This window comes from Opisthocomus hoazin, chromosome 2, assembly GCF_030867145.1.
Source record: "Opisthocomus hoazin isolate bOpiHoa1 chromosome 2, bOpiHoa1.hap1, whole genome shotgun sequence".
Lineage (NCBI taxonomy): Eukaryota > Metazoa > Chordata > Aves > Opisthocomiformes > Opisthocomidae > Opisthocomus > Opisthocomus hoazin.
In genome coordinates, this window is record NC_134415.1 from 60,765,247 (window position 1) to 60,777,519 (window position 12,273).

Sequence of the window (12,273 nt, forward strand, 5' to 3'; positions counted from 1 at the left end):
GACTTAAATCGCTTCATTTTACGTGCCATGTCTCTCTCAGATCCCAAAATCTGCATGCAAATGTAAACTGATTTGATCACCTTATAGAGTATATGCAATAGACAGATACCTTGTAACAAACTTAATAGCCTTATTATATACCAAAATTTGCTAATTTTTTTTTTCAGGTCAGCTAAAGAGTAAGAGGATTGTGTTTCTTAGCTGCACACTAGAGTTAAAGTATGATAAGCTGCTAGGGGATACGTGATGTCCAAAAGTTCAGATTCCCCCTTCTTGCCTCAAAAGAATGTAGAGCAGTTATTAGCAATTTGAGATTACACAATTCTTGGGGGTTTTTAAAACTTTGGCAAAAATGTTCTACACAATGTAGATATGCTGATTGTGCATACCTTCTGCTTACACTATCAACTGAAACTGTTCCTTCACCAAAAAAACAACCCTGTGAATCAAATACAAATTTTCTAAATTTTCTAAAAACGCCTCCAAATACATACTTAACACAGGCAAATCAGTACTTATTTTAAGCCAAACATCTGCAGCCCAGACATCAATACCATTCACTGCCTCAAGCAAACAACCCAAAACTAGAGGTAAAATTCTATGTTCACCTTTAAAATAGTGACACATAAGGCTTGTATAAGGCTTGAAGTTCAGTAAGGTGGCATTCACCTTAATTCTAGACTGCATCAGGGCCAAAACCATGCCCAGCAAAAATCTGCTAGCCCAAGATGAAGCAGCACGCTGCTAGTCCAAACAGCAGCTCTGTTCTATGTTCTGCAACGCTGAATTCTGGGGTTTTCCCCACACAAAGGCAGACAGGTGGCTATGCTGGAGTTTGAGCAGGATCCTTGGTGAGCAGACTGCAGGTTTCTTTCATCAGTCAGAGAACCTAGTAAATTCCCCTCAGTAAGACATGAGGATTTTAAAAGAGGAATCAGTAAGAACTCCCTAAAAGGGCAAGCACGCAAATAAGAATTTGACCTTTTGACATTATTCCCAAATAAGTAAAATTTCCCACAGATGATAGTCTCCCTCCTCACACTGTCATCTTTGGTTCTGAATTTTGCTTTCATTTTTTTAACTCAATCCACAAATGCTGTAGTTTTTGTGGTTGGTGGGATGTTTTGTGTTTTTTTTTTGTTTATGGGACAGTCAAACTATTGGAAAGATCACCAATTTATCCTAGTAATTTTAACAACTACAACTGCACTAACAAAAAAGCATAATAATTATTACATAATTACAGCAGAAAGAGATTCGTCTCATACTTTTGTCTCCAGAAACCACTCTGAAATGGAAAAATCTGATAAACTATGATGACAAATTTAAAATGGGAGGAATAAAATCAAATGCATAGCTACAAGTGTTTCTCAGCTGATTTAGTAGCTGACTTATTTACAAAAACAAGGATCACCCCCTCCAAGCTCAGGAGCAATGCATCCCAGCAAAGAGGAAGTCAGGCAAAAACACCACGAGGCCTGCATGGATGAACAAGAAGCTCCTGAACAAACTGAAACACAAAAAGGAAGTCTACAGAAGGTGGAAGCAAGGACAGGTAGCCTGGGAGGAATACAGAGAAATTGTCGGAGCAGCCAGGGATCAGGTTAAAAAAGCTAAAGCCCTCACAGAATTAAATCTGTCCGGGGACATCAAGCGCAACAAGAAAAGGTTCTATAGGTACCTCAGTGATAAAAGGAAGAATAGGGAAAATGTGGGCCCTCTCTGGAACAAAATTAAGACGTGGTTACCTGGCATATGGAGAAGACTAAGGTACTCAATGACATTTTTGCCTCAGTCTTCACTGGCAAGTGCTCCAGCCACACTGCCAAGTAGCAGATGGCAAAGGCATGGACAAAGGAGAATCACCCCCTGTAGGAGAGTATCAGGTTCAAAACCATCTCAGGAACCTGAAGGCACACAAGTCCATGGGACCTGATGAGGTGCAACTCCAGGTCCTGGGGGAACTGGCAGATGAAGTTGGTAAGCCACCATCCATCATATTTGAGCAGTGGTGGCAGTTCATTGAAGTTCCCAGTGACTGGAAAAGGGCAAACATAACCCCCATTTATGAAAACGGCAAAAAGGAAGACCCGGGGAACTACAGGCCTGTCAGTCTCACCTCTGTGCCTGGCAAGATCATGGAGCAGACCCTCCTGGAAACTCTGCTATGGCACATGGAAAATAAGGAGGCTACTGGTGACAGCAAAAATGGCTTCACAAAGGGAAAACTGCACCTGACAAATTTGGTGGCCTTCTATGATGGGGTTACTGCATTGGTGGATAAGGGAAGAGCAACTGGCATCATCTCCCTGGACTTGAGCAAAACATTTGACACTGTCCTGCATGACATATCTGCCTCTAAATTAGAGACATGGATCTGATGTATGGGCCAGTCGGTGGATAAGGAATTGGCTGGATGGTCATACTCAAAGAGTTGTGGTCCATGGCTCACTGTCCAAGTCGAGACCAGTGATGAGTGGCATTCCTCAGTGGTCGGTATTGGGACTGGCAAGTTTGCCAATGACACCAAGCTGTGTGGTGCAGCCAGCACGCTGGAGGGAAGTGATGCCATCCAGAGGGACTTTAACAGGCTGGAGAGGTGGGCCCACGAGAACCTCATGAAGTTCAACAAGGCCAAGTGCAAGGTCCTGCACATAAGTCAGGGAAATCCCAAGCAGAAGTACAGGCTGGGTGGAGAATGGATTGAGAGCAGCCCTGAGGAGAAGGACTTGGGGGTACTGGTGGATGAGAAGGTCAACATGACCCAGCAGTGTGCACTTGCAGCCCAGAAGGCAAAACCATATCCTGGGCTGCATCACAAGTAGTGTGGCCAGCAGGTCCAGGGAGGTGATTCTGCCCCTCTGCTCTGCTCTGGTGAGATCCCACCTAGAGCCCTGCACCCATCTCTGGAGCCCTCAGCACAGGAAAGACATGGAGGACCTGTTGGAGTGGGTCAAGAGGACAGCCACAAAAATGATCTGAGGGCTGGAACTCCTCTCCTATGAGGAAAAGCTAAAAGAGTTAATGCTGTTCAGCCTGGAGAAGGCTCCAGGGAGACCTTCTTGCAGCCTTCCAATACCTGAAGGGGCCTACAAGAAAGCTGGAGAGGGACCTTTTACAAGGGCCTGTAGTGACAGGACAAGGGGTAATGACTTCAAACTAAAAGAGGATAGGTTTAGATTAGAAATAAGAAATTCTTTACTCTGAGGGTGGTGAGGCACTGGCACAGGTTGCCCAGAGAAGCTGTGGCTGCCCCCTCCCTGGCAGCATTCAAGGTCAGGTTGGATGGGGCTCTGAGCAACCTGGTCTAGTGGAAGGTGTTCCTGCCCATGGCACGGGGGTTGGAACTAGATCCTCTATAAGGTCCCCTCCAATCCAAACCATTCTACAATTATATGAAAAACAGCATCTGAGAATTTTTCATTGAAGATCCTTACTCGATTCCACGGAAGCAGTATTTTCTTCTAAACTGAAAAACACTTTGAACCACTTTTTCCACTAGCTTGAACGGCTGCTCTATCTTTGGTTGCACCAATGGAGTGAAATGCACCACAGCTACATCCACCTATAAGGAAAAGAAAGAAAAATCTGAGTAGATACATCCCTCTGAAACACATTATTTCTAAGTTAACCGGTTAGACATCAGGAAACAGGCAGAACATAGGAACACATAATTGTGACAGGCAGCATAGCTGTGCAGTGACTAATGTCATAGTATTTGAATATAAAGATTTGGCGTAACTTTCAAGGCCCTACAGAATTTTGGTCTGTCTTATTTATCTACACATTTCCAATTAGTTCACAGGCCATGACTACTTTGGATTTTTTTTCCCCATGGCACTTCCTCCATCTAGAACAACTTCCGTGTAATCTGTGAAGTAATTAGCACTTCTTTCTTCAGATCCTTCCACAAGACAATTCTGACATGATACACAAATTAGACAATATTTAAAATACAGGCTGAAGGGCAGCTGGAGAAAATTGCTATTATAATTAGAAATCAAACCCATTCCCTGTATGTTTTCTGTTGCTCTAGGGCTTTTCTAAAATTGTAGCCAAGGAATTACTTTTCAACATATTAAGATTTTAAAATTCTAGCCTATTTAATGGTGTTTTGGTTTCGGCTGCCGCCGGCAACAAAAGCGCCACGCGGCCGCCCCTCCCCCGCCGGGGTGCGGAGGAGAATGGAAAGAAACAGGCAGAAAACCGGTGGGTCGGGATAAGGGCAGTTTAACCGAACAGCAAACAGAGGGAACAGTAACAACAACGATACAGATAAGGAGAAAACACAACAAAAACAGACCCGCTCTCTCGGACCTCACCGGCGCCGCACGCTCCCGAGCCGCGAGTGCGTTCCCGCCGCGCCACCGCCCCCCCCCCCCGCCTCCCCCGGAACCCAGCGTGACGTCACACATGGTATGGAATACCGGGCTCTGTTTGGCCAGGTGGGCTCAGCCCCCACCTCCGGCTGTGCCCCTTCCTGGAGTCCGGTGAAAATTAACCCTGTCCCGGCCAAACCCAGGACAAATGGATTGGTAAGTAGAAATAAGCCTGCATTCAGTTTAAGTGACCATACAACTCTGTATACACCGTGTGTATCTCAGTTCATCCAAAATTATATCTGACTGATTCTACAAAGATTTTTTTTCAAGCTTGTTTTATTCTTTCACTGTTCTAAGATCAGCTTGGTTCACAGAATGGTCATTTCCCCTGTGTCTGAAAACAGAGTGAAATAATATCCTCCCTTTAATGTACACATATATACATATAAAAACCACAAAAAATGTCATGCAATTATAGATATACCGTATTATATAGAACTGTCCTGAATTCAGAATTCTGTATTACAAAATGCAGGCTGGGATAAAAATCCAGTTCTGCAGAGCATCGAATAAAGCAGTTCATCTTCCAAACTCGATATTATCAACAATAAACATGAAAAATTTCTGTGGAGGAGCACACTGAAAACTTGTACAATTTGTAAAAGTATGGGTACTGAATGACTACAAAATTTTTAAGTGCCAGACTTTTAAATATATTCAGTTTCTTATTAAAAAGTCTGCTAATATGATAGACAATCATCCTTCTTTTTAAAAGGTCTGAAAGTCAATATTGGCATTGATAGAAGAGATTCTAGGTGACCTTAAACTGAAGAAGTGCTAATTCTGACTGAAATAAAAGATACACTCAGACCACTGAACACCTGTTCTAGGCACTCTCTCAATGTACCAATTCTTTGAGAAAACACATAGGAAGAGAGTACTTCAAAAAATGAGGGGGGGTTTCTACTGCTCTAATCAAAAGCACTCTAATTTTGTGAGGTTTTTTAAAATCAATTAAATCATAGTAACCTCTGATGTGGACATATTCTTCTGGCACAAAGGTGCCTCTCATCCATCCATGTTGTACTTCCAGTGGGAACAGCTCAGCTGTCAAGTACATCTATCCAGTACAACTGCTTCAACAGCGGAGGTACTACATTTGCTTTCTACAGAAATTATGAAATTCAAACAATGTAAGTTTTTTTATGTAGACAGAACTTACAAATCTGAATGAAAATACTGGCTAGAAAAAAAGAAAGAAAACACCGATTAACGGTGCTGATGAAAAAAAAACACAGCAATTTTGCAGTATTAGCACTGCTGATCTCAAGTATATATTACAGATAGTGGTTTTTCCTCTACATTTCCACCTTTTCTGAAAGCTAGAGTCAAGGCAGAAAAAAATTTTAAAATACTAAAATGTAAAGACACAAGGACTTATTTAAAAATGAGGTGACAAAGAAAACTTGACATACAGAATCTGCAGCAAAATGGGCATAAACGTATTTTCCCAAGTAGTTTCTGAATTTCTTAACTTACTTTTGCCACAGATTGCTGCTACCTGTCAGGAAGACCACAGGAACACAGCAAAAAGCTGTGTTCACACTGAGTGTCAGAGAAGTTTATCTTTTTGAACAGTGCAAATACATACTTCACACGACCAACTAACTCCTTGCACAGAAATACTAAGGGCTTACTTACACACATATATGTTTATCTACATTTTTGTCAAGAAATAAAACAAGGTATTTCCCCCAAAAAATTTGGGATAAGAAAACCACCAGAGACCATCTGGCATCTAACAGTCGCCTCAGTTGTGCCGAACTGCTTCTAAGTGAGATACCAGGGCTCTTTGGGACTAGGAGCTGCATCTTTAACAAAAATTTCTGAAGGAAAAGCAAAAAAGAACACGATCTAGATGCAGTGTACAGTTTAAGAGAAAAACAGCTCAATTTGCAGTCTCAAGGCCAGTGGGTAATAATTTCTGCTTCTGAAACAAAACACAGCACTTCTCAGCATTTGTTCCATTATAGACGCTGTTTTCTTTGGACCCCAGGAAAGCTGCCTGGTTACTATAGCAACAGATACAGGAGAAAGCTTTTCACTTGTAATTGGCCACTCCTTTAAAATTATACATGCTATTTTTCTCTCACCTTTTCAATATGCACAAAATAGAGAGTAAAATTATGAAAGCCAGTACAGAGTACACAACAGCACTTAAAATACACAATTTGCAGATTTTATTAGTAGCACTTCCCCCCCCCCAAGCGTGTTAGAAATATTTACAAAATATCTCAATTCTTTCTCACAAATTACTCAATTCTTACAAAGTAATGAATACAGAAGTTTTTCAACTGATATATCCTGAACTGTCAATAGTACAGCAAATATTCACCCCTTGCTGTTTCAGTGTATCAGTACAACGGAAGGTTTATGTTCTAGCAGGGTAGGAAGGACACATGACAGAGTACAATTTAATTCAGAGAAGTCTGCTGCCTTGCTGATGAAATCAACACTCAAAATCAGAATAAGCTTAAATGAGACAATTTTGACTAATTTTTGACAATAAAGGTCTCATGATGGGTAATACATGTATCTTGCAATAGGGCTGTATTAAAAGCAAACCCACACACCATTTTTCAAGCTGTAATTTACTCATAGGGAACTGAAACCTAAGCAGAACATATTACAACTTCATGAAAACAGAGTGTGTGAGATCCTGCTAAGATAGTTCTAAGGCAGCACTTTCACCAACCAAGTGTTCAGTACCAGCATTTTATTTGTCTACTACAGACAAGTGTTAGGTCAAACACCAGACGTGTATCTCATAGTGATCTTGTTCTGATGTGAGGGTTTCATTTTGGTTCATTTCCAGCAGAAAATAACTGTGCCACTGCACTCATAGCAATAATCTAATTCCTGTAACTTAACTCCAGTCACACTGGGCTCACAAATAGCATCACAGGAACCAAAAAACCAGGTACAGAATCTACGGGTCTATCATGGCTGTAACCAGCAAGACTTTTCTCTTAACTTCTTGATTTCACACACCAATTTGTCAAGGCCATTTCACCGGTGTGCTGCAGTTACCATATAAGCCTTATTAGTAGCTTTATTTCTTCATTCTTTTTACAGATTCATACAAAGGCAACAAGTTATAGGATGACCTACAGAAGGCTAAGGCTATCAAAAACAGATAAGCAAAACCTGTAGTTGAATAAAAATGTCCTGCTGTTCAAATTACAAATTAAAATAAATTGCATAGTTCTTTCCCAGGAAATTTAAACTCTTAATAAGATTATCTGTGTCGTAGAAAAAAAAAATCATCAACCCACAAACAACAAAACCCTCCGTCTCTGGCTCTCAGTTCAACTTAAATAAATCCTACCCTCCCCCCTCGCTCCCATCCCCCCTCAATCCATAAGTCTACGCAGCTTCTGGATTCTCAAGATTTTACTCTTTTTAATCACTATGCACAGTTTTCATCAAAGAACCTGGATATCATTATGTATTTAGGACTAAGGGCCTCCATGTGTTTTTCTCCATAATCTCTTTGCTTTCCCTAACTGAGTGTTTGTCAAACAAAACTCATTAAACAAAGTACTCCTTTATTCTTGGGTAGATGGAACTAAGAGAGTGAACAAACAGCAGTAATGCACTTGCTGTAGAGAAGAGAAAAAAACAACATTCCAAGAAATTTTGTTAATACATGCCAATGCAGTTTTATATGAGAAGGGATAGTTTCACTCAGGAGAAACTGCATTTTTCCAGGACATCTACAGTGAAGAAAACATCTCAGACCTCACATCCAGCAGTAAGTGCTACACAAACAGGAATGAAACATAACTGTATTTTTTATTAGACTTGCAGCGCTTATAATTGAATTTATCAGGCCTTTAATTTAGTTCATCCCATTAAATGTATTGTATGATTACCATTTGCAGTGGTTGTGTTTGTGTTTGCATATGCTGAAATTTTAAAAAGGAAGCAATGAAAAAGGCTAACTCAAGATCCTAATTAGCTGTTCTAGAATATACTTTCGAATGAGTTTTCAACTATCCAGACATCTCAGTTCCTTCTGTAAAAGGAAGTGAAGCCATCTTTCCCATGGGCCTGATACAGCAAATGATACATATTTTCCAAAGCAACTCTTCACCATCTGAACAAGCGGAAGGGATTTGGGAATATACATGTCTTTGGAATAAGACTTTAAAAACGAGTAGCTGTTAATATTCTCACCTTAACTATAAGCATTTTAAAAATATATATATATATATGCATGCTGGACAGAGTCAGTACATCCTTGAACAATTACCTGAACTAAGTACAATATATAAATTAGAGGATTACTTGTTACGTAATGCCACTAAAGACTGACAGAATACATATTGATCAAAATCTTTTTGTCTTATGTATAATGAAATAAGAGTACAGTGCTACAGATATTTTGTGTTCCATTTATTTCAGCTTTATCCCCTGTTATTATGGCTTCTCAAAAATGTTCTAATGCTAAAATCCAATTTTAATATTATTGTTCATATTTAGATAGAATGTCTTAGAAAGCATAAACCAGACTGAGGCCTGCCCTTTCTCTATCCCTCTGATAAATGACAAAACCTGGCAATTACGCAGACCCACTCAAAAGGCAGGACACCATTTCTAATCCCATCACAGAGATTTCAAACTGTTTTTCTTCATCTGCTATCCCAACAGTCCAGCTGATGCAACAGCAACAGTTCTGTCTTCCCAGGTGCACAGTTATCATACTGCCTAAAACATTCTCATCTGTCAAATGAAATTTGACTTTTTATGCAAGAATAGAAGAGAGAGTTTTTAATTAATTTTTAAAACTGCCACTTTATGGCAAATTTGCAAATTATTTCAGACAGCTAAGTGACTGATTAAAAAAATGCACTTACACAACTGAGTTGTTCCATATCAGTGTAAAACCAGTATTTTACTTTATAGACAAAAGCAGATCATATTCACTCTTATGACTTGCTCAATACTGCTGCTCTAAGTCAAGGACTAAGAATCACTGACTGAAAATAAAATATTGATTTAGAAAAGTCACATGTGACCTAATTGTGAAAATGCTGCAAAAGATATTCAATCTTCTCCTTCAAAAACATGAAATTTCATAATGGTTATTAATCAAAAGATTAGACAATATTTAAATAATTGAAATAAAGGGTTACCTTTACCCATACTTCAAATAAAAGATATTATCGACGTTCATTGTTATAAAATATTCAACAGGAGGTGACTACAGCCATCAATACACTTAAAGAAGGTACTTGAAGAGTACAATGTATTTTCTACCACAGTGTTTTTCAGGAATAATTTCTAATCTGCAAGTTTCTAATGTTCCATTTACAATGTATATTTGTCTAGTAAGCCTGTAATCTGTATACTATTACGAAAAACAACTCCAGTAAAATAACTTATGCTCGATGGCTTGCAATCACGTATGAAAGGGCAGCAGCTCCTTCTCACAAGCAATTCTAAAACACTGTCCATTTGCCATCATTTATGCTCAAGTACCTTGTGTACAGCTGCTCAGCTGCTCTCATCTGCTGCAGGGTCATGTTCAGATAGTCATTCAGATAGTTCTAATTTTAAATGCAAGCTTTTTTTGTTTGCTGATTTCTCTTTCTTTCCCCGTGCACTTCTCCTCCCCCCACCTCCTCCCTATTACACAGAGGGCTACAGCCTTGGCTACGAAGCTACCAACCAGTTACGCTCATTTACAAGAGAGAAACAGGCAGACAAAAGGTGACAGCAGATAATCATCATGGCATCAGCAAGTCTGCAGTTCTTTGCTTTTGTTCTGGCTTTGTTTGGTGTTTTTGGAGATATCATAGCCACCTTGCTACCGAACTGGAAGGTAAATGCAGACGTTGGTTCAAACATCATAACAGTTACTACACAGATGCAAGGACTTTGGATGGACTGCACATGGTACAGCACTGGGATGTTTAGATGTACCCTGAAATACTCGGTTCTCTCTCTTCCCGTCTACATCCAGGCTGCACGGACCACCATGGTACTGTCTTGTATTCTATCAGCCTTTGGGATCTGCATCACTACCGTTGGAATGAAATGTACAAAGTTGGGAGGGGACACTGACAGCAAAAGTCACGCTTGTTTTGCTGGAGGGGTCTGCTTCATTCTTGCAGGAATCTTTGGATTAGTAGCAACATCCTGGTACACGAGAGAAATTATTTCAGATTTTCTGGACCAGACCATTCCAGAGAGCCGTAAACACGAACCAGGAGGAGCAGTTTATACAGGATTCATTTCAGCAGGGCTTCTGCTTATCGCAGGTCTGATCTTCTGCACTTCCTGTTTTAAAAAGCAGCAAGAAGCGTGGATTTACCCTTCAAAGCAGCATCATTTCCCATCCACAGAGCGGGAGAGCAATGGAGCTTACAACCTGAAGGACTATGTGTAAATATAGTTATTTCTATCCATTGAGGCGTTTTTAGTGCTAAGTATAGTTTGATTACTTTTCTTACAGCTGGGTTGCAATTATGTTTAAGCAAGGTATTGCATTTATAGCAGCATCCACAAAAAAAATGAAGCAGGAAACAATGCTTAAGTATTCTGCAAGAGTACTTTTTTTGTTGTTGATTTTTCAAACCATTCTTTTTGCCTTTCCAAGTAACAGTTACTAAAGAAAAATGAACTATTTTAAATCATAACTGACAGTACAATTAACGTACTGATGGCTTGTTACAGCAAAGATGCTTAAAAACAAACTGCCTTCTGTTTCGCAAGTCAGGCTATCAATAACATATAATGTTTCATAGTGTATTTTACATTTTAATCTTTATTTTAATTATGATGCAAGGAAAAAAAAAAACCAAACACAACCACTCTGTCCAAGAAGCCCAGTTCAATGTTTTTTAAGTAACAGACACACCTGTCTTTCATTTTCATTTCTAAATTGCCTTGGTAACTAGATTTGGGGGGGGGGGGAAAAACACACCACCAACAAAACACCCCAAAAACAAAAACCAAAACCGCACATACATAAAACAAATGAAACCACAACAAAAGCCCCACAGACCCAAACCTTAGCTGCATTGTATATTCTGCATATCAGTCTGAAGAATCAGCAGTACCATTCAGATGCTGCCAAAAATGGCTCTCCCGCCCCGGGTTTCATTTATTATTGTTAAAGAAATGTCTACCGGGCATTCACCAATTGCTACTCATCTATCACTACACAATGAATGTTAGATCTGAGGAGCTACACAACAGCAGAAATATAACCATGACCATGAAAACACCTGCAAACCATAACACTCAGGATACAAACTAAATATCTATGTTCCAGAAAAATCTAGAAGCTTTCTGGCTTGCACTTGCTCAAAGTAGCTTTTAACAGCTCAGATAATGCCGCTAACATTTATTGTCTTCTATGTTTCTGGCCTTCTGAAAGAACTTTGCAAGTCTTTAATTATTCCAGTAGGGTCTGTTTCAGGCCCACTCTCATGTATTCTATTGCTGTAAAATGTATTATACAATGGTGATAAAGAGACAGCTTCTTCATTTAAATTTATTTTCTTAACCCCCTTAGCTTGATTAATAACCTTAAATCCTTTAACCTTCTCTTGCAACACAGAGACTTTGTTTTGTACTGGTCGTTGGCAGAGTATGTTCTATCTAAATGCTTCCCAAAACAAGAATCAAAATTATGTTACTTTGCTAGCATAGGTAAGGGAATGAAAAGGGGATATGACACAGGCCTTGAAATTTAGGAATACGATAATGCTGGATGAGTCTTTCAACAAAACCAGCCGCTATTTAGCTTGCTTGTTTATATACAACTTTCATTTCCCATATTATTAGCTCAAAAATCACTAGAACAGTATGAAGATGGCTTAACATTATATGTATAGTTTGTTGGAAAAAGTAAGATCTTACAGCATCTGAGAAAGTGAAA

General features: G+C 39.6%; 2 protein-coding genes across 6 annotated transcripts in view; one reads left to right on the forward strand and one right to left on the reverse strand.

Moving 5' to 3' along the window:
• Nucleotides 1-12,273, reverse strand: part of TFB1M (transcription factor B1, mitochondrial) — a 31,008-nt gene that overhangs the window by 2,229 nt on the left and 16,506 nt on the right. For all 5 annotated transcript variants that reach the window (XM_075413844.1, XM_075413845.1, XM_075413848.1 and 2 more), the window contains one exon: nt 3,438-3,565. In XM_075413844.1, the coding sequence (XP_075269959.1) occupies nt 3,438-3,565 (128 nt within the window). The remainder of the gene's footprint in view (nt 1-3,437; nt 3,566-12,273) is intronic.
• CLDN20 (claudin 20) lies at nt 10,117-10,776 on the forward strand. Its single transcript, XM_009936069.1, has one exon. The coding sequence runs from the start codon at nt 10,117-10,119 to the stop codon at nt 10,774-10,776; it is 660 nt and encodes a 219-aa protein (XP_009934371.1).